The sequence below is a fragment of the Podarcis cretensis genome (assembly GCF_951804945.1).
Source record: "Podarcis cretensis genome assembly, chromosome: 13".
NCBI lineage: Eukaryota > Metazoa > Chordata > Lepidosauria > Squamata > Lacertidae > Podarcis > Podarcis cretensis.
This window is the reverse complement of record NC_137182.1, coordinates 51,008,417-51,030,130: the sequence shown is the minus strand read 5'-3', so window position 1 is coordinate 51,030,130 and position 21,714 is coordinate 51,008,417. Positions and strand designations below refer to the sequence as shown.

Below are 21,714 nucleotides of genomic sequence, written 5' to 3'. Positions count from 1 at the left end.
CATCCAGGGACTGAGACTGAGGGAGCTCAAATAAAGCTTTGCCTCAAGCACATCCCTGCCCCTTCCAACCCAGCAGCCCGTTCCCTTTCCAAACTCAGCACAGCTCCCCTCAATCTTTCCTTTCTCACACGCAAATCGTTCCTATTCTTAATGAATCCCAGGCTCCTTCACTGCCCTCTCCTCAGCCGGCTGCCCATTTCCCCGGGCCTCCCCAACTTCTTCCAGACATTGGCTCAGGTGCGAATTCTGCCCCGAGGCTCCACCCACAAAATGTAAGCCCCCTCCTATTCCCCCCCAAATATTTTATTAATTTTCCAAATTTATAACAAACATAAAAGAAAAACAATACAATATAAAAAAGACAAAGGAACAAACATATATCCTAACCGCTAAAATCCCAATTTAATTATCATTATTAAATCACTTCCTCGAATCCCCCCCAGCTGAGTTTCCATAGAACTCATTGTAGCAGTTTTCCAATAAAATTAACTTATTCAATTAACATCTTTCTTTCTTTTCTTAATGTTTCCAATCCATAATGTTATCCAATTCAACATATCTTACTCCTAGGCCAGTTTGGTACTGACAAGTAATTCTGCTTATATTATCTTAGAATATCTAGCTAAATCATCCTTGAATTTCTTCCATTCTTCTTGATGTTCCTCCTCTTTCTGTTCGCGGATTCTTCCAGTCAGGTCGGCCAGCTCCAAAAAGTCCATCATCTCCTCCCATTCCCCATTTTCACAAGCACCTCCCCTTTCTCCAGAACCTATCCTGATTGGCTGACCTGGCCCCGCCCACTTCCCAGACCATCCTTTAAGTCCGCCCCCATTTTCCAAGCTCCACCCACTTCCTGGAATGACCCTCGACAGCCCATGCTGTGTTCTCCCAAAATATTTCCCCCCTACAACACAACCCCTTTCTCCAGAGGCCCGTCCCGTCCCGGCTGACCTTCCTTCGCCGCGCGCTGAGGCATCGGCTGATGGCTTCGTCCACGTCGCCCAGGCTCTCTGTCCAGGCCGCTTGGACTTCCTGGCGGGTCAAGACCCCCAGACCTCCCCCGGGCTCCTGCTCGCCTCGCTGTGTGGCCAGCTCAGCCACGCCTTCCAGCACCCCGGGGAGCTCCGAATTCAGCCACGCCAGGGGAAGCTCCGCCCCAGAGTAGCGCAAGGCGGCCGCCACCAATTCGGGGGCCACGCCAACTTTTTCCGCTTCCTGCGGGGAAAAGGAGGGAAGGGTTCGAGGCCCGGGTCCAAAAGCGCAGGAGGTCCGAGCCTGGGTCAAATCCAAGCAAGGGGCTTTTCAAGCTGGTCGGCAACTCTCTCGGCCGGGTCAGGAGGACGACTCGGGATGATACTTGCGCCTGAAAAAGGGGTCTCCGCTGCCACCCCCTGCAATTCTGATCTCTCCTCCTCCCCGCCCCAAATTCGGTCATGCTAACAGAAAATGCTCAAAAGGAAGGAGGTTCCCCAACTTTTTAGGCCCCAGGGGAAACCTAAGACATGCCCGTTTTGCAGAAGGAAATCCGACGATGCTCAGAAACAAGCCCACCCCGCAAGTAAACACTTCAAAATAAATAAATCAAGGCGGGGGGAATGATGCAACTGCCCCTCCTCAAATGCACAACTACGTCCACAAAAAAATATGAATAAATAAAGGTTCTTGGACTTTGATGGGCAAACAAGGGGGTCTGAGAGCTCTGTGGTGCCCCCAATTGCCACTTTGGGGGTCTCAGCTGAAAGAGGGGGACACACGCGGAACCCCCATTTGGTGTAAGGTAAAGGTAAAGGTACCCCTGCCCGTACGGGCCAGTCTTGACAGACTCTAGGGTTGTGCGCTCATCTCACTCTAGAGGCCGGGAGCCAGCGCTGTCTGGAGACACTTCCGGGTCACGTGGCCAGCGTGACAAAGCTGCTCTGGCGAACCGGCACCAGCGCAGCACACGGAACGCCGTTTACCTTCCCGCTATAAAGCGGTACCTATTTATCTACTTGCACTTAAGGGTGCTTTCGAACTGCTAGGTTGGCAGGAGCTGGGACCGAGCAACGGGAGCTCACCCCGTTGCGGGGATTCGAACCGCCGACCTCCTGATTGGCAAGTCTAGGCTTTGTGGTTTAACCCACAGGGAGTGGAGAAGCCTTATTTTCAGCCTGGGGGGAAGTTCCCTTCTTCCCGGGAGCCGGGGGGGCAAAAGTGGGCGGAGCATCACATGTAAATAAGGGTAGTGAGGGGTGTGGCCTGAGGAGAGGGACAGGCAGGGAGTCCTGCAGGTCCACTTGACCCAGCCACCCCTTGCAAACCTGATTGCCTCTGGACAGTCAGATGATTCCCCCCCCCCGGCAAATTCTCACCCGAATCATGGCCACCATCTTCTGCCCATCCTCCCGCAGTTTCTCCTGCCTCCGCTGCTCCGCCTCCTCCTGGGAGATGGGCAGAGCCTTCCGCAGACTCCTCAGATCGGCTTTGACCTCCGCCGTCCCCTTCCTCGACCTTTCGTCCTCTTCCTTCTCCAGCTTGGTGTGGGGCTGCGAGGGCTCGGGGCCCCCTCGCTGGCTGGTGCAGTTGCACATCTCGCATACCCGCCCGGGGCACTTGTTCCAGAAGGTGCAGTGCTCGCACTGCCAACCAGAGGCCTGGAGGGGAAGGAATCAAAGAATCGTAGAGCTGGGAACCCCAGAGGCATCTAGTCCAACCCCCAGCAACTCCTTTTGTAGGAGGAAATTTATGGTGTATATAATAGACAACTGTAAAACTTTAAAGACACTGGCAGGACTGAAATAGCTCTTACAATGTATGGCAGATATAAGGTTAAATAAATAGAATACGCAATATAAGAAAATAAGAGATTCTCGCTGAAGGGATGGAGGGAAGCTGCAAAAGTATTTATGTGATTTACTGTACTGCATTGTAAAAGTATGTATAACGAAAATAATAAATATATATATATATTTTTAAGAGCTGTCCATGAAGAAAGAATGGGCCATTGATAAAGAGACTTAGTGGTTTTTAATGGTAGGTGATGTTGCTGCGTTGTATTATTATTTTATATTATATTGTATTATGTTATTCATGTACATTGATTAATTTCTGGGAGTTAAGAATAGGACTGGGATAAATTGTGTTTGCTGTGCCCGTATTTTATACACTTTGTATATGATGTTTGTTTGTTAATGTGTGGTGTGCTATGCCTAATAAAGGATTTTGAATTGAATTGAATAAAAAAATATTTTTTTAAAAAAAGGAATCCCAAATCGCACACTTACGTCTTGCTGTTGTGGCCCCGGCTCTTTCCCCCAAGCGATGAGGGGCTTTGCGTCTCCCGTTCCGGGCTTCCCCGCCAGGCGGGGTCTGTCGCACATGGCACACAGGACCGTGGCTGGCTCGTTCTCGAAGGTGCACGACTGGCAGGACCAGCGTCCCCGGGTCAGCTGCCCCAAGCTGGCCGGCTCGTCCTCGGGCAACGGGTTGACGGGCGTCTTGCAGCCGCGGGGCCGGTCGCAGGCCACGCACAGGACGGAGCGGGCGTCGTTGTTCATGTGGCAGGCGGCACAGCACCAAGGGAGCCGCTGGGTGGTCAAGCTGTGCCAGGGTGGCATCAAGGGCTCTGTCGGAGGCCTCAGGGACCCGGCGTCGGAGGTCACCAGGGTCACACTGAAAAGAGAGCAGAAACCGAGGCAAAAGAGAAGCGCTGGTTTGTTGGGGATTGTAGGCAAAGACCTGCCAAAAAAGCTGGAAAACATCTTCATGCATGCGACAACAGCCGCGAAAGTTCTGGTAGCACAAGGATGGAAGACGGAAGAAACCCCAACTAAAGAATCATGGCAAGAAAAATTGACGGACTATACAGAACTGGCAAAACTGACATACAGTGGTACCTCGCAAGACGAATGCCTCGTAAGACGAAAAACTCGCAAAACGAAAGAGTTTTTCATTTTTTGATTTGCTTCTCAAGACGGATTTCCCTATGGGCTTGCTTCGCAAGACGAAAACGTCTTGCAAGTTTGTTTCCTTTGTCTTGCAAGTTTGTTTCCTTTTTCTTAAAACCGTGCGTTCACTTTGAGGAGCAACGCATAGAACGCGGTGTGGTAGCCTTTTTTGAGGTTTTTGAAGACTTTGGTGATTTTTGAAGCTTTTCCAAAGTCCGTGCTTCGCACGACGAAAAAATCGCAAGACGAAAAAACTCGCGGAACGAATTGATTTCGTCTTGCGAGGCACCACTGTATAAGCTACGAGACAAGGATAACTGTGACTTTAAGGATGAATGGGAACCCTTTACAAAGTATCTGAAGACGCAACAAAGCGAATTGGACTCCTTGGCTGGTTTTGAATTAACATTCACAAACTTTTCATTGATAATAATCAGCAAAATAGTTTGAGGAGCTATACAACTTTGTAACATGCAGAAAACAGCAATCTCAGAGAAACCAAAGATTGGAACTGAGGGAAGTTGGGGGGTGGGTGGGTTTTGTGTGGGAGGGAGGAAATATGGGGGGGGGGGGAAACAAGGATCGTTCAGCCCGGACACTGAGGTCCAGCTCTAAGGGCCTTCTGGTGGTTCCCTCACTGTGAGGAATGAGGTTACAGGAAACCAGGCAGAGGGCCTTCTCGGTGGTGGCGCCCGCCCTGTGGAACGCCCTCCCATCAGATGTCAAGGAAATAAACAACCACCTGACTTTTAGAAGACACCTGAAGGCAGCCCTGTTTAGGGAAGCTTTTAATGTTTGATGTTTTATTGTGTTTTTAATACTCCATTGGGAGCCGCCGAGAGCGGCTGGGGAAACCCAGCCAGATGGGTGGGGTATGAATAATAAATTTATTATTATTATTTCATAGTTTAGCTCATCTGTGGGCGAATTCCCACATGGGAAGAAGGTAAAGGTAAAGGCAAATCACCCCTGGACATCCCGTTCCAGTTCTGTTTAAAGTATTTATTGCAGACATAACAATCTGGGCACAGAGACTGGGCACAGACTTAACATGACAACTACTGTTGTCTAAGGGAAGTAAGGTAAACTGTTCCTCTTCTCTGCTCCTTAGCCATGTGGCCAGAGTAACAGCCTCACTTCTCCTTCAGAGCATGTCTAATAAAGAAGCCTGTTGCCAAGGGAACCCTGCATGATGCTGGGAGAAATCTTGTTTTTCCGGGCAAAACTAAGCAAGGTTCATTTCAAGGCTATTTTTCAACTACATGCGCACATTCTGCAGGAATGGGCGTTGATGGGACCCGGACGATCACATCTTCTAAGCCAAAAGGCACCTTTTGGGAGTGGACTATTTGATTTATGGGCTGCTATTAAAATGAGGCTGCTTTTTAAATTATATTTTAACCCGTATTTTAATAAACTAGTTTGTTTGTCCCCCCCGCCCCCCATTATGTTTTATTGTAATTCTATTGGTGTTAGCCTCCCTGAGCCCGGCTCTGGCCGGGGAGGACAGGGTATAAATAAATTATTATTATTATTATTACTATTATTATTATTTCAGAACCGTGAGGGAAACGGTCAAGGAAACACAAAGCAACTTTAGGACACCCCAAGACGTCCAATACCATTTCCTCCTCATGAAGCGAGCAGAACAGAGGCAGGAAATGTCCACCCTGAGTAAAACCGTCCCAGGAAAGGGGCCAAATTGTTTGCCTTTGTGAACGCAGCTTGGGGGTAGAAAGATAGAAAGGCAGAAGCGGAGTCAAAGCGGGGAGTCGATTGTGCTAACCTGGGTGCCGGGGGGCTACGCCATGCTTGCTCCTTCATGGGCACCCGGCAGTGATGGGTCCGCGAGGGGTGCTTGTGGAAGAGGCGGTCACAGTCTGGGCACAGAGACTGGGCACAAGCAGGGCAGTGTAGCAATGGGGGCTCCAAACCACACAACAAACAGGATTCTGGGGGCAGGTAACCTGGGTGGGAGGGGGAGAGAGAATCAGGAACGCCACTCTGTCTTTTTAGGCCAAGAAAACCTGAATTTTACAGGCTAAGTAAACTAAAAAGGTAAAGGTGACAGTTAAGTCCAGTCGCGAACAACTCTGGGGTTGTGGCGCTCATCTCACTTTATTGGCAGAAGGAGCCGGCGTTTGTCCACTGAGTTTTTCCGGGTCATGTGGCAAGCATGACTAAGCCGCTTCTGGCGAAACCAGAGCAGTGCACGGAAATACCATTTACCATATTTTTTGCTCTATGACTCACTTTTTTCCCTCCTAAAAAGCAAGGGGAAATGTGTGTGCGTCTTATGGAGCGAATGCAGGCTGCGCAGCTATCCCAGAAGCCAGAACAGCAAGAGGGATCACTGCTTTCACTGCACAGCGATCCCTCTTGCTGTTCCGGCTTCTGAGATTCAGAATAATTTTTTTCTTGTTTTCCTCCTCCAAAAACTAGGTGCGTCTTGTGGTCTGCTGAGTCTTATAGAGCGAAAAATACTGTGCCTTGCTGCCAGAGTGGTACCTATTTATCTACTTGAACTTTGACGTGCTTTCGAACCGCTAGGTGGGCAGGGGCAGGGACCGAGCAACGGGAGCTCACCCCATCACGGGATTTGAACCGCCGACCTTCTGATCGGCAAGCCCTAGGCTCTATGGTTTAACCCACAGTGCCATCCGTGTCCCCTAAGTAAATTACCCCCCCCAAAGACACCAATCGATATACATGCCTGCACAATCTGCTATACCTCTACTAGACCTGAGGAGGAGACAAAAGCACCATTTCACACCAATGCTTCTCTCTACAGCCACAAGCTCTAGAAATACGCTTATTACAGTGGAACCTTGGCTGTCAAACGAAATCTGTTCCAGAAGACCGTTAGACTTCCGAAACGTTCCGCAACCGAGGCTCAATGGGTGGCCGGCAAATTCCATTGAGAAAATGGAGAAACACGCCTCGGAAGCTGTCCGAAAACGAAAGCATTCATTTCCGGGTTTTCGGTGTTTGGGTTCCAAATCGTTCGGCTTCCGAGACGCTCGAAAGAAACCGAGATTCCACTGTATTATTCTTTGGTTAACATCTCGAATGCCAGGTTTTCAGGATGCTAAAGAACCTGCAACGACTCATTCCACCTGCCTATTTCATGCTTTTGCATTTCATTTTAAAAATTGTTGTCACAGGGTCATAGAATGCAGGAATCTCAACGAAAGCATTCAAGACAGACGGCCACCCAACCTCTGCTTAAAAACCTTCAAGGAAGGAGAGCCCACAACCTTCGGAGAGAGACTGTTCCACTGTCAGAACAGCTCTTAGCGTCAGAAAGTTCTTCCTGAGGTTTCGTCACAAACTCATTCCTTGTAACTTGAAGCCATTGGTTCGAGTTCTACCCTCTAGAGCAGGACAGTATTCGAACCAATGGCAGGGGCATAACCATCTTCTCTGTTCCATGCACGTTACAAAACAAAAACTACTTTACAAAACAAATAAAGATTGTGAACCAAATTCATGCACGGCCGGACAATCACGTCGATGCCCGACAGGTAGGTATTCAACTGGAAAAGCCCCACGCTATTTCCACTGCCAACCTCTTGGTACCCCTTTACCTGTGGGCGATAATGCCGAAACGGCGCGCGTCGGGATCGCTTCTTGAACAGGGAAGGCGTCTGCGATGAGGCCAGCCTGGGAAAGAGAAAAGGACATTGTGCCATCGTGACCTCAAGGACACACCGCAATACGTTCCACCTGCAGCCGTCTTCGAGAAAAGCTAGGAAGCTGTCGCGAGTGCTAAACTCGGGCACCTACCTCCTGACGGGAGTGCAGGTGGGAGTAGCAGGAGGGCCTGGTAAGACACTCCCCCCCCCACTTGAAGATCAAATAGCCATTGGATAGAGAAAAATATCCCCCGTCCATGTCTTAAATGGTTGGGGAACTACAGTTTCAGACCCATGGTAGAAGGAAGGTCCAGATCCGTCAGCTTTTTGACATTCTTATTAAAAAGCTGACGGATCTGCCTGAAGCATTTTTGTTAGGGATTGTAGGAAAAGACCTGCCAAGGAAAGTGAAAAACATATTCACGTACGCAACAACGGCGGCAAGAGTCTTAATCCCAACCAAAGAACTGTGGCAAGAGAAACTGATGGACTATGAGGAATTGGCAGAATTAACACACAAACAACGTAACAAGGGCAACTGTGACTTTAAAGAAGACTTTCACAAAACACTAAAAGAAACAACAAAATGAACTGGACTCCTTGGCAGGTTTTGAATAAACACACACAAACTTTTTATTGATAATATATAGATAGAGAAATTAAGGATCTTTACAATTTTATAATATGCAGAGAATAACATGTGCTGAAAAACCAGAGAGAGGAGCTGAGAAGTCTGGGGTGTGGGTAGGAGGGTTGGTTTTTCCTTTTTGGGGAGGGGGGAGGGAAAAATGGTGGAGGGGAATGAGGATGATGTATATCTGATAAATTGTTATGTTGAAATTCCTAATAAAAATTTTTCAAAAAAAAAAAAAAAAAAAGCTGACAGATCTGGACCTTTCTTCTACCATCTGTGACTGGATTAAAGACTTTTTGAGGGATCGGACACAAACAGTGAGGATTGGGACTGTTACATCTACCTCCCTGAAGCTTAGCACTGGCACCCCACAGGAATGTGTGCTAAGTCCCTACCTGTACTCATTGTACACATATGACTGCATATCATCTGATCCATCTACAGTAATTATTAAGTTTGCAGATGATACTACCATAATTGGCCTAACTGCAGGCGGAGATGAAACAGCGTACGGGGGGAGGTTCAAAAAATATCGACATGGTGCTTAGAGAATAACTTGCACCTAAATATTAGTAAGACAAAGGAGATAGTGTTGGACTTTTGGAGGAAGAGAGGGGAACCTGCCTGTTGTACAGTGGTGCCTCGCAAGACGAAAAGAATCCGTTCCGCGAGTCTCTTCATATTGCGGTTTTTTCGTCTTGCGAAGCAAGCCCATTAGCGGCTTAGTGGATTAGCGTTATTAGCGGTTTAGGGGCTTAGCGGATCAGCTGATAAGCGGCTTAGCGGCTTAGCGGATCAGCTGATAAGCGGCTTAGCAGATCAGCTGATAAGCGGCTTAGCATATCAGCTGTTAAGCGGCTTAGCGGATCAGCTGATAAACGTCTTAGCGGATCAGCTGATAAACAGCTTAGCGGATCAGCTGTTAAGCGGCTTAGCGGATCAGCTGACAAGTGGCTTAGAAAAAGGGGGGGAGGGGAAAAACCCCGCAGGAACTCACAATACATTTTCGTCTTGCAAAGCAAGCCCATAGGAAATTCGTTTTGCGAAGCACCTCCAAAACGGAAAACCCTTTTGTCTAGCGGGTTTTCCGTCTTGCGAGGCATTCGTCTTGCGGGGCACCACTGTATATCAGGGGGGCTGTGTTGAGAGAGTCTTCTCCTTTAAATTCCTGGGAGTTTACCTTAGTGAGGACCTGACTTGGAAAATCAACATAACTCAGGTGGTCAGAAAGGCCCAACAGAGAGTCCATTTCCTCAGGGTCTTGCGAAAGAATAATGTGAAACAACAACTGATGAACTCCTTTTACCCGTCCACAATAGAAAGTGTCCTTTCATATTGTATCACAGTGTGGTATGCTGGCTTGACAGCCACGGACAGAAAGTCTTTACAGAGGGTGGTGAATACAGCACATGATATCATGGGCCGTCCCTTGAGTCTGCTAGATGACATCGCAAGGGATCGTTACCTTAGGAGAGCGAGAAAAATCCTCAGGGATGACTCACACCCCGCCCAATGCCTCTTTAAACTTCTACAATGGATGCTCAGGTTGCGAACGTGATCCATGCGGGATGCACGTTTGCAACCCGCAGCAGCACGTCTGCGCATGCGCAGGTTGCGATTCGGCCTACATTGGCTCCCAGTGCGTTTCCGAGCACAATTCAAAGTGTTGGTGCTGACCTTCAAAGCCCTAAACGGCCTCGGCCCAGTATACCTGAAGGAGCGCCTCCACCCCCATCGTTCTACCCGGACACTGAGGTCCAGCGCCAAGGGCCTTCTGGCGGTTCCCTCATTACGAGAAGCAAAGCTACAGGGAACCAGGCAGAGGGCCTTCTCGGTGGTGGCGCCCGCCCTGTGGAACGCCCTCCCATCAGATGTCAAAGCGATAAATAACCACCTGACATTCAGAAGACATCTTAAGGCAGCCCTGTTCAGGGAAGTTTTTAATCTGTGATATTTTAGTGTATTTTTGGTTTTTATGGAAGCCGCCCAGAGGGGCTGGGGAAACCCAGCCAGATGGGCGGGGTACAAATAATAAATTATTATGATGATGATGATGATTATTATTATTATTATTATTATGCATGACCACCGAAACCCGGAAGTAACCCATTCTAGTACTTCCGGGTTTCGGCGGTCTGCAACCCGAAAAAACACAACCTGAAGCATCTGTACCCCAAGGTATGACTGTACCCTCGGGCAGGAGATATAGAAGTATAATCAGCCGTACCAACAGGCTAAAAAATAGCTTCTAACCATGGGCTTTTAGGCTGTTGAACGGGAAATAACATAGCGAAATTGACTTGTGAGGTGGTGTGTTGTTTGATAAGAGACTGAGTGTTTGGGGGGGGGGGGAGGAAGACTCCTTTAATTTCATTGTACACAGGTTGTACAATGACAATAAAGGTATTATTATTATTATTATTATTATTATTATTATTATCTCCCATCACTTGGCTGGGCTATTAGGGGACATGTATTTTGTCCACCTTTGGTTCCCCCCCCCCCCATTGCACTCAGCTCTCACCTGTGGCTCCTAGAAGCTGTCTGCCTGAAACAGTGGCTACATCCCAGGAACAGGATTAAAGGTAAAGGTAAAGGGACCCCTGACCATTAGGTCCAGTCATGGCTGACTCTGGGGTTGCGGCGCTCATCTCGCTTTATTGGCCGAGGGAGCCGGCGTACAGCTTCCGGGTCATGTGGCCAGCATGACTAAGCCGCTTCTGGCGAACCAGAGCAGCGCACAGAAACTCTGTTTACCTTCCCGCCGGAGCGGTACCTATTTATCTACTTGCACTGGCGTGCTTTCGAACTGCTAGGTTGGCAGGAGCAGGGACCGAGCAACAGGAGCTCACCACGTTGCGGGGATTCGAACTGCCAGCCTTCTGATCGGCAAGTCCTAGGCTCTGCTTTAACTCCCAGCGCCACCCGCGTCCCCAAGGAACAGGATTAGGCCAGGGTAATCTGAGGATTGCTGTCCGAACCACAGCAGAGGAAATGATACACACACACACACACACACACACACAAACGGTTTTGAGGCAGCCAGTGGGGCTGGGGCGGCTCCACGGGCATCATTAACGCCCACCTGAAACTCAAATGGACGAAAACACAAAGATCTTCTCAGCTCCCTCTCTGCTAGCTAAGCACCTGGGGTTTAATGTCCCCTCACCTGACTCACCTGTAAATTATCCCCACCCTGCATGAGTTCCTGCAACACCTGAGGATTGGGGTGGTTGTCCTAAAAAGGAAAAATAAAAAGAACCATGAGGGTATGTGGCGTGTTGAATTTATAATAATAATAATTTATCATTTATATCCCGCCCATCTGGCTGGGTTTCCCAAGCCACTCTGGGCGGCTCCCAGCAGAATATTAAAAACACGATAAAACATCAAACATTAAAAGCTTCCCTAAACAGGGCTGCCTGTTTCCTTGACATCTGGTGGGAGGGCGTTCCACAGGGCAGGCGCCACCACCGAGAAGGCCCTCTGCCTGGTTGTTTTTTTTTTCAACTTTCCAATTCCAAAAACGATGGGTGCTAAAAAGTTGCAACGTGACTAGGGAATTCAAAAGATATTAGGTTACATTAATATAATTTAAGCTTTGCTTGATAGGATGTGTGCAAAATTGTATGGAATTCGTTAAAAATGATTGCCAAGTACTTGCTGTTGTATTATATTGCTACTTATTTGTTTATAATTAGCACCTGACATTTCCAGAAGTTAAAATTCTTTGATTTTCCAAAAGCTTCTTCATTAAATGTAGACTTACCAGCCTAAATGTTGTCCAGTCACAAAAATAATAGCACATTTGAATTCCTCACATATTTTAAAGACTGCTCACTGAATAAATTTGCAGAAATTAAGTGTCACTGTCTAAAATGACATGTCCTATTATTTTGTGTCCTGGGGTGTTTTGTTGAAGTCAGAACTGATGTAAGAAAATTGCTGAGTGATGTTGGTGTTGTGTATTTAGACTTCCTTTGTGTAGTGTGAACATGGAAGTGAATGATGTTTTTCGGTGGTTGTATTATTGGGTGTGTTTTAAGATTTATGATTTTTAAAAATGATATATTGTAGTTATGTTGCATTTTGATGTATCCCAATATATTTCAGCGCTTTGCATATTATTTGGGTGTTTTGCTCATGTCTAGAGAGATTTATTTAATTCTGCTACTTAAAATATGGAATTACGGTTATCATTAGCAGCAGTAGCGACATAAGGTTTCAAATGCGCAATTCATACTTTTCGTTGCTTGTATGGAGTCCTTTTCGCTGCAATCTGTAAGCCGCTTAGAGATTTCTGTTGACAAACGAACTTACCAAATTAAACATAAATGAAAAAACTCATTCTCAGCTGGGAACCCGAAGCTCATCCATCACTGAATGGGACAACTGTTCCCCCGAAGGACCAGGTGCGCAGCCTGGGAGTAATTTTGGGCTCACAGCTGTCCATGGAGGCGCAGGTCAGTTCTGTGTCCAGGGCAGCTGTCTACCAGCTCCATCTGGTACACAGGATGAGACCCTCCCTGCCGGCAGACTGTCTTGCCAGAGTGGTGCATGCTCTAGTTATCTCCCGCTTGGACTACTGCAATGCGCTCTACGTGGGGCTACCTTTGAAGGTGACCCGGAAACTACAACTAATCCAGAATGTGGCAGCTAGACTGGTGACTGGGAGCTGCTGCTGGGACCATATAACACCAGTCGTAAAAGACTTGCATTGGCTCACAATTCAAAGTGTTGGTGTTGATCTTTAAAGCCCTAAACGGCCTCGATCCTGTGTACCTGAAGGAGCGTCTCCGCCCCCATCATTCAGCCCTGACACTGTGGTCCAGCTCCAAGAGCCTTCTGGCAGTTCCCTCCCTGCGAGAAGTGAGGTTACAGGGAACCAGTTAGAGGGCCTTCTCGGTGGTGGGACCCGCCTTGTGGAACGCCCTCCCACCAGATGTCAAGGAAACAAACAACTACGCAACTTTCCGAAGACATCTGAAAGCAACTCTGTATAGGGAAGCTATTAATGCCTGATGTATCGTGTGTTCTTTTATATTCTGTTGGAAGCCACCCAGAGTGGCTGGGGAAACCCTGTCAGATGGGTGGGGTACAAGTAATAAGTTGTTGTTATTTTTATTAATTTTATTATTATTATTATTATTATTATTATTATTATTATTATTATTTCTCCGGCACATCTAAGTGCTTCCGGTACTCATGGTTCCACCATACCGAAATAAGGAGATTCAGTTCAGCCCGTAGCACCATGACATCCACGGTGATCGAGGCCACGTGAGGGATATCTGGCTCCAGCAGATGCTCCGGGAAGCAAAGTCCGTCCGTCTGTTCCTCCGAATATCCGTAGAGGCGAAGGACATCCCGCCCGCCCTGCCAGGAACGTGGGGCACACAATAAATGGGTTGGGGTGACAACAGGAGGAGGGGCTCAGCTGGGACACAGCTTAGCTCGGCCTCTGCTAGGAACAGGGCCTTATCTGTGTTGGCCCCCTTCTCAATGGAATATCATAGAATCATAGAGTTGGAAGAGACCACAAGGGCCATCGAGTCCAACCCCCGGCCAAGCAGGAAACACCATCAGAGCACTCCTGACATATGGCTGTCAAGCCTCTGCTTAAAGACCTCCAAAGAAGGAGACTCCACCACACTCCTTGGCAGCAAATTCCACTGTCAAACAGCTCTTACTGTCAGGAAGTTCTTCCTAATGTTTAGGTGGAATCTTCTTTCTTGTAGTTTGGAGCCATTGCTCCGTGTCCGCTTCTCTGGAGCAGCAGAAAACAACCTTTCTCCCTCCTCTATGTGACATCCTTTTATATATTTGAACATGGCTATCATATCACCCCCTTAACCTCCTCTTCTCCAGGCTAAACGTGCCCAGCTCCCTTAGCCGTTCCTCATAAGGCATCGTTTCCAGGCCTTTGACCATTTTGGTTGCCCTCCTCTGGACACGTTCCAGTTTGTCAGTGTCCTTCTTGAACTGTGGTGCCCAGAACTGGACACAGTACTCCAGGTGAGGTCTGACCAGAGCAGAATACTGTGGCACTATTACTTCCCTTGATCTAGATGCTATACTCCTATTGATGCAGCCCAGAATTGCATTGGCTTTTTAAGCTGCCGCGTCACACTGTGGGCTCATGTCAAGTTTGTGGTCAATATCTTTCACCAGGCTCATGCTATTAGTTGTAAACAAAATAAAAATAGAAATTCAGAAGGATATAAGGGAAGAGCCGAGTGATTGAGCCCGGTGCTGAAAAGATACCAAAGGACATAGCTGTCAACCGTCCCTTATTTGGCAGGAAAGTCCCTTATCCCAGCACTGTGTCCCGCTGCCGTCCCTTATTGATGATGTCCCTTAAATTTCCCGGATTTCAAAGGAAGCAGCTCCTCTCCCTCCCTGCCGGCCAAGGAGGAGGGAAGCTCCAACTGTGTTGCTTGGCTGCGTTGCTCACCCAATAAGGAGTCTAAGAACGACGGAGGGGGTGGAGCTTGCATGCCTTGTGCCAATCAAATCGGCCGCCTTGCCTGGGGACTCGCCTTTGCTCAGCGCTTCCCAGCGGAGAAGTGACGGTGGTTTTCCTTGCTGCATCCCCTTTGCCGGGTTGCTGAGCTGTGGGAACCACCGCTTGAGGCTTCGTTTGGCTGCTGGCTGGGCTTTCTGCCTTTGGCTCAGAAGTTGAACATACCTGTGCCCAGAAAATCCCTTATTTTGGCTGCTGATCCCTTATTTTTGAGGCTGCTGGTCCCTTATTTTCAAATCTGTAAGTTGACAGCTATGCCAAAGGAAGGGGTGGGCAGACAGGACAGGCAAAGAATGTTTCTCTCACCTGGATGGTGTCCACCGTGTCCCGGAAAACGGGGTTGTTGAACTTGACTGTCCTCCAGAAGCGGGGCTTGTGTGGGTTCAACAGGTTGCGGCCATATTTCTCCAAGATGTTCAGAGCCGTGGAGATGGTGCGAAGGTCCTTTTGAGGCTGGGGAAGGGTTTGAAAATTGCCGTTGTCTCTTGGCACCTTTGTACCTAAACCCCAATCTCCAAATCGCACGAGGCTGTACAGTGGTACCTCGGGTTACATATGCTTCAGGTTACATAAGCTTCAGGTTACACACTCCGCTAACTCAGAAATAGTGCTCCAGGTTAAAAACTTTGCTTCAGGATGAGAACAGAAATCGGGTTCCGGCAGCGCAGCGGCAGCAGGAGGCCCCATTAGCTAAAGCGGTGCTTCAGGTTAAGAACAGTTTGAGGTTAAGTACGGACCTCCGGAACGAATTAAGTACTTAACCCGAGGTACCACTGTACTAAACACTTCTAAGAATCCCCTTCCTTTGGGGTTTTCATTTGCTAGGCTCTGACCCTTCCAGACTCCAGTTGGCACTGCCATCTCTCAAGTGTTCAGAGGGATGAGCAGGGTGCACGGTGCATTCACACCGCCTTACACATATCACGAACTTTACCTCTTATCTTAGGGACTAGAACCTTGTTCCTGGGCCGCCTTTTTAAATAAACAGCAGAGATCCTGAGGATTCTGAGGCAGGGACTATTCAATTCTGCATCGGTACAAGGGAATCACACTGCAAAATGATAAACACCACCGTGACCCAGCCCTGCTACCAGGCAAAATCCCAGCACCCCAAAGCAAAACTTTGTGTTTACTAAGCTCAATCTACATAACGACTAGTTTTGCCGACGCACCTAGAAAAGGGCTTGTTTCCTTTCCGCCCCCCCTCCTTGTGTGGAAGCCGCATTGCAGGCAGACATTCCACAGGTGAAGCTCCCACCTGCCCATAGCATCAGACCTCTTGCAGGGAGAGAAGCACACTAGTTTTACCCGCCTGACTTCTGAGTCTTTCCATTTTTCCCTCCCAAATTTCAATCCCCACCCCGGTTTTCCAGACCCCCCCCACCCCCGCCATTACACACACACACACACACACACACACACATACACACACACACACAAAACACTGTCCCCTTACCTGCCCCTGGGTATTGGCTCGTATAATACCCTTGGCATCTATCTCCAGGTATTTCTGAGCCGGGGGAAACGGCATCTCTAGCAGACGCTGTACAGTCTCTGGGTTCTGCTCTAAGGGATTCTCGATCAAAGCAGCTACCAGTTCGTCCCGGAGAGCCATGAATTTGCGCTCCACTTCCTCCATGGCTGCTACCTAAGGAAGAGGAGAAGGAAATATGCAAGAGAAAAGAAAGATTCTCTCCTACGATATCTGTTGGGTTTAACCAAGTATTCCCGTCACCTACCAAAGGGGGAAAATAACCTCAGATCAGGGCGAAAAATGTATTTTTCATGCACACATTACCAGACTCACAGGGCAACTTTCCTTCAAGGAACTAAAGACAGAGTTCATGGCGGGGAGAGGGAAAAATCTGTTTTGTCTTCACAAAAAGCCCTGAGAGGTAGGATACAGTCGCTGCTGAGAATTTAATCAAAGTCAAATTCTCTATCCTACCACACCATCACGATGTTATTTCTTTTTTTAAAAAGCCCCCCCCCCCAATTAGTATTCCATTTTACAACGTATATAAAACAGAGAGAGCAATTTTAGCAACGAGCAAAAAGCGAAAGGTGAAAAATAAAACGATAAAACAGGCATGTAGAATTGAGTACTTGCACAAGAGTTAAAATATCAAAGTCCAAGCAAAGATTATCAACTTTATCGTATCGTCAAGTATAGTTCCAGGCTTGTGACAAAGGCTGTCTTGAAAATGATGGTTCTGCTGTATATGTCATAAAGGAATGGCAAATCATACACAAAGCGTCTGGAAGTTTTAGTCCTTGTCGAAATCTCAAATTATCCGCAATTTTCTCCATCGCAGCTATATTCCAGAGTGAGCGGTTACCAAGAGGCATGTTAATTCTTGACCTGCCTATTCTTTCTGCTGCTGGATGCAGCTCAGAAAATATGAGGAAGTATTTAGCCGCCCATGAAAAACCATATATACAAAGACAAAATAAAAAAATTCCTTCCAGTAGCACCTTAAAGACCAACTAAGTTAGTTCTAGGTATGAGCTTTCGTGTGCATGCACACTTCTTCAGATACACACGAAAGCTCATACCTAGAACTAACTTAGTTGGTCTTTAAGGTGCTACTGGAAGGAATTTTTTTATTTTGTCTTGACTATGGCAGACCAACACGGCTACCTATCTGTAACTGGAACATATATACAAACTTAATCTTGTTTTGACAATGCCTTTTGAGGGCAAATGAAGAGTTATAGGGAGATCAGAAGCTCATTTACTCCATCCTGGCGTTTTAACATCTTTTAGAATTCTTTTACGATACGGTTCACTTTTATGCGCTTTTCAATTGCCATTTTTAAAAAATTCTTGTGAGCCGGCTTGAGTATGTTTTAAGAAGAAGTTGTCACTGAATTAAGAGGGTTTTGGTTTTGGTTTTGAAAAAGAAAGAACTGCTATCTATTTGGCCATTAATAAAGACATTGGTTCCCTCTCCTACAAGTGTTTAATTTAGTAAAACGATGTTGGGATTATTGTTAGGGCTGTTATGAAGGATCATGGTGTGAATTTTGAATACAAATAAACTTCAATACTGAATTGTCATAGGCTGCCTTTTGAAAATTTCACCAGCCTCCAACCTTGACACCTTCCAGATTTTTCTCTCCCCTCTACAATTCGCATTATATGGATATATAATTGTCAGTTTGAGGGTAATTCTTCACACATCAAAGGGAGAAATCACCAAGAAACCTTACCCCACCATAGACTTGCTAATATTTTACAGTAAAATCCTACTCAGAAGCAGGCAAACCCCACTGAGCAAATCGGTATAAAACTGCTGCCACATTCAGCCCCCGAAGGAATATTTTTGTTGAATTAAATTATGAATTAAATGCTTACAAGTGATCAGGGTGAGAAAGAGTGGAAGGGCTCGCTGGAGTTCCTTAAAGCTAAGAAATCCACAAAGAATGGATCCCAACCACCAGCCTGGCATCAAGGATAATCTTTTGTAAAGTAATAGTAGTAATAATAATTTTAACATTTACCCACCATCAGATTGCACACACAAACCCTCATGGTATTAAGTATTGTATATTTTTTCTTTGCTGTAAGTCGCTTGGAGACATTCGGGTGATAAGTGACTCATAAGTTTAACTTCTTCTTCTTCTTCTTCTTCTTCTTCTTCTTCTTCTTCTTCTTATTATTATTATTATAACAGCAGACACCAAGGTGGTGGAAGTTTTTAAGCAGATGCTTGATGGCTATTATAAGAAAAATATTGCTACCTTTCCCTTATGGGGTATCTGGCCACCCATCAAGTTTTTTATTTGATCTAATAATAATAATAATAATAATAATAATAATAACTTTTTATTTGTACCCCGCCCTCCCCGGCCGGAGCTGGCTCAGGGCGGCTAACATCATAAAACTAACACAGCATACAAAGCACATAAGAACATAAAAATGTCCCGCTTTTCCTTAGGACGTCCCTCTTTTCATCGGATAAATGTTGGAGGGTATGGAATTATGCACCCCCGAGCCAAAGAAGCAAGTAATTATACAGCCTTTAGAAGGCAGCCCTGTATACAGGGAAGTTTTTTTTTGAAAAATTCTTATGTTTTTATATATGTGGGAAGCCGTCCAGAGCAGCAACCCAGTCAGATCGGTGGGGTACAAATAATAAAATTATTGTTATTATGGAATAGGACACCCCCCATTTTCATCAGAAAATTGTTGGAGGGTATTCCTCCGGTGCTACGATTTTGTGGGAAACCAGGGGGCGGCTCCTTGCCCTTCTCAGAAGCTTGCAAATCGAAAGCAAAAAATAATAATTGGGGGGGGGGGGGTGCAGCCCTCCAACCTCCGTTTGCAAGCAGCGTTTCTCACGGTGCAAACTGACCCGGGAGAAAAGCCCCTCCGATTTCAGTGGGGCTGGCGCAGAGGGTCATGGCGGGTGCAGGATCTCAGATTTGGGGGGGCGGCTGGGAGCAGGTCATTTGCAGCTTCCACTTTTGCACCAGCCTGACTTCCTCCCCAAGCCGGGAGGGGGGGGGGAATAAAAATTGCAAATGGGGGTTTGCGGGTTGGGTTTCAAGGGGATCCTCCTGCCTGCCCCCTTTGAAAGTGGGGGTGGGGGGAAGTGGGGGGGGCAGGATCTTACCTTGTTTGGGGGGCGGCGGGGGGAGGAGGGAGAGATCCGGGCGCGTCACTCCCTTGTCATGCGAAACCCCAACAGCTGGTTGCAGAGGAGGAAGGCGGAGGAGAGCAGGAAACGAGGCAGGGCTTGAAGGGAAAGGGAAGGCCGAGAGGAGCCGAGGAGGACCCCAGGAGACCGGGAGGAAGAACTACAAGCCGCCTTGCTCCAGGAATTGCAAAAGAAGAAGAAGAAGAAAGAATGACCGGCGTGCCTCTGAGCATCTGCAGAGCGCCTCGGGCCAACCAACAGCCTGCCCCGCCTCTGAAGGCTCCCTTGGACAAAAAACAAGGAGACCAGCCAGGAACACCAGAGCAAAACAGCAGCAAGTAGGCTTGGTCTTGATTGAAGACTGTCGCGACAGGAATCCCACCTGCCACCAGGTGGAACAAGATGGAAGAGAACACAAACTTTTATCAGCTGCTACTTTCTTGGGCTCCCTGATCACTGCAGATGGTGACAGCAGCCACGAAATTAAAAGACGCCTGCTTCTTGGGGAAAAGCAATGACAAACCTGGACAGCATCTTAAAAAGCAGAGACATCACCTTGCCAACAAAGGTCCGTATAGTTAAAGCTATGGTTTTCCGAGTAGTGATGTATGGAAGTGAGAGCTGGACCATAAAGAAGGCTGATCGCCGAAGAATTGATGCTTTTGATTATGGTGTTGGAGGAGACTCTTGAGAGTCCCATGGACTGCAAGAAGATCAAACCTCTCCATTCGGAAGGAAATCAGCCCTGAGTGCTCACTGGAAGGACAGATCCTGAAGCTGAGGCTCCAAGACTTTGGCCACCTCATGAGAAGAGAAGACTCCCTGGAGAAGACCCTGATGTTGGGAAAGATGGAGGGCACAAGGAGAAGGGGACGACGGAGGACGAGATGGTGGGACAGTGTTCTCAAAGCTACGAACATGAGTTTGACCAAACTGCGGGAGGCAGTGGAAGACAGGAGTGCCTGGCGTGCTCTGGTCCATGGGGTCACAAAGAGTCGGACACGACTAAACGACTAAACAACAACAACAAATCCCCATGCTAGGGACTCTGGTGGCACTGTGGGTTAAACCACAGAGCTTGCCAATCAGAAGGTTGGCGGTTCGAATCCCCGAGACGGGGTGAGCTCCCGTTGCTCGGTCTCTGCTCCTGCCAACCTAGCAGTTTGAAAGCACATCAAAGTGCAAGTAGATAAATAGGTACCGCTCCGGCGGGAAGGTAAACGGCGTTTCTGTGCGCTGCTCTGGTTCGCCAGAAGCGGCTTAGTCATGCTGGCCACATGACCCAGAAGCTGTACGCCAACTCCCTCGGCCAGTAAAGCAAGATGAGTCATCCGCGACTGGACCTAATGGTCAGGGGTCCCTTTAAGGTAAAGGTAAAGGTACCGCTGCCCGTATGGGCCAGTCGTGTCTGACTCTAGGGTTGTGCACCCATCTCACTTAAGAGGCCGGGGGCCAGCGCTGTCCAGAGACACTTCCGGGTCACGTGGCCAGCGTGACAAAGCTGCATCTGGCGAGCCAGAGCCGCACACGGAAATGCCGTTTACCTTCCCGCCAGTAAGCGGTCCCTATTTATCTACTTGCACCCGGGGGTGCTTTCGAACTGCTAGGTTGGCAGGCGCTGGGACCGAGCAACGGGAGCGCACCCCGCCGCGGGGATTCAAACCGCGACCTTTCGATCGGCAAGTCCTAGGCACTGAGGCTTTTACTCGCAGCGCCACCCGCGTCCCAGGCCAGGGGTCCCTTTACCTTTACCTTAATCCCCATGTTACACCTCCCCAAACTACATCACTCATTGATCACGGTTACATCATGAAAGGGGAGGTCTGGTGGCAGTAATCTGAGCATCCTGGATCCTGCCCCATGGTTCCCCTTGCCCTCCACCAAACACCCATCAAGTGCAACAAAAAAGATATTTACTTTTCCCTGTTTCCCAGCCAAGTGAATCACACCCGTTTTGTCTTCATCTGGGTTTGTTATTTCTGGAATGGCTACCTGTCTGGCACTCAGGTATCAGGAGGCCAGGGATTATCACTCAGGCAGAGGGGCTGCTGAGGAGCTGAGCTCACATGTCTATATGAATTTCTGAAGTTTTCCCAGTGAGCCAGTACAGAGATGCATTTATCAGTGAATTCTTACATTTGGTATCGTGCAGCAAAGGCCCTTTGAATAGATAGGAAGAAACTGTGATGAAGACTTTTGTGGGGACAAATCACAAAAGTCACAAAAGCAATTGTGCTGATTTTGGTAGTGGGCTGCATGTGCATGACATCTGCTGGAGGGGCATCCCCCCCACCTATACATAAATTCCTGCAACAGCCTCTTAGCTGGGATTTGCAAAGCTTGGAGAAATGTA

General features: G+C 47.8%; 1 protein-coding gene and 1 long non-coding RNA gene across 2 annotated transcripts in view; one reads left to right on the top strand and one right to left on the bottom strand.

Annotated features, from left to right (window-relative positions):
- Positions 1-19,455, bottom strand: part of RNF31 (ring finger protein 31) — a 41,804-nt gene extending 22,349 nt beyond the window's left edge. Inside the window, exons 1-10 of the mRNA XM_079952241.1 lie at positions 19,338-19,455; positions 16,175-16,366; positions 15,025-15,171; positions 13,416-13,571; positions 11,374-11,433; positions 7,514-7,589; positions 5,713-5,893; positions 3,264-3,651; positions 2,352-2,633; positions 952-1,215 (exon numbers count right to left, since the gene is read on the bottom strand). Of these exons, the coding sequence (XP_079808367.1) occupies positions 952-1,215; positions 2,352-2,633; positions 3,264-3,651; positions 5,713-5,893; positions 7,514-7,589; positions 11,374-11,433; positions 13,416-13,571; positions 15,025-15,171; positions 16,175-16,357 (1,737 nt within the window). The 5' untranslated portion in view covers positions 16,358-16,366; positions 19,338-19,455. The remainder of the gene's footprint in view (positions 1-951; positions 1,216-2,351; positions 2,634-3,263; positions 3,652-5,712; positions 5,894-7,513; positions 7,590-11,373; positions 11,434-13,415; positions 13,572-15,024; positions 15,172-16,174; positions 16,367-19,337) is intronic.
- Positions 1-21,714, top strand: part of LOC307202364 — a 237,422-nt gene that overhangs the window by 73,952 nt on the left and 141,756 nt on the right. The window lies entirely within an intron of this gene.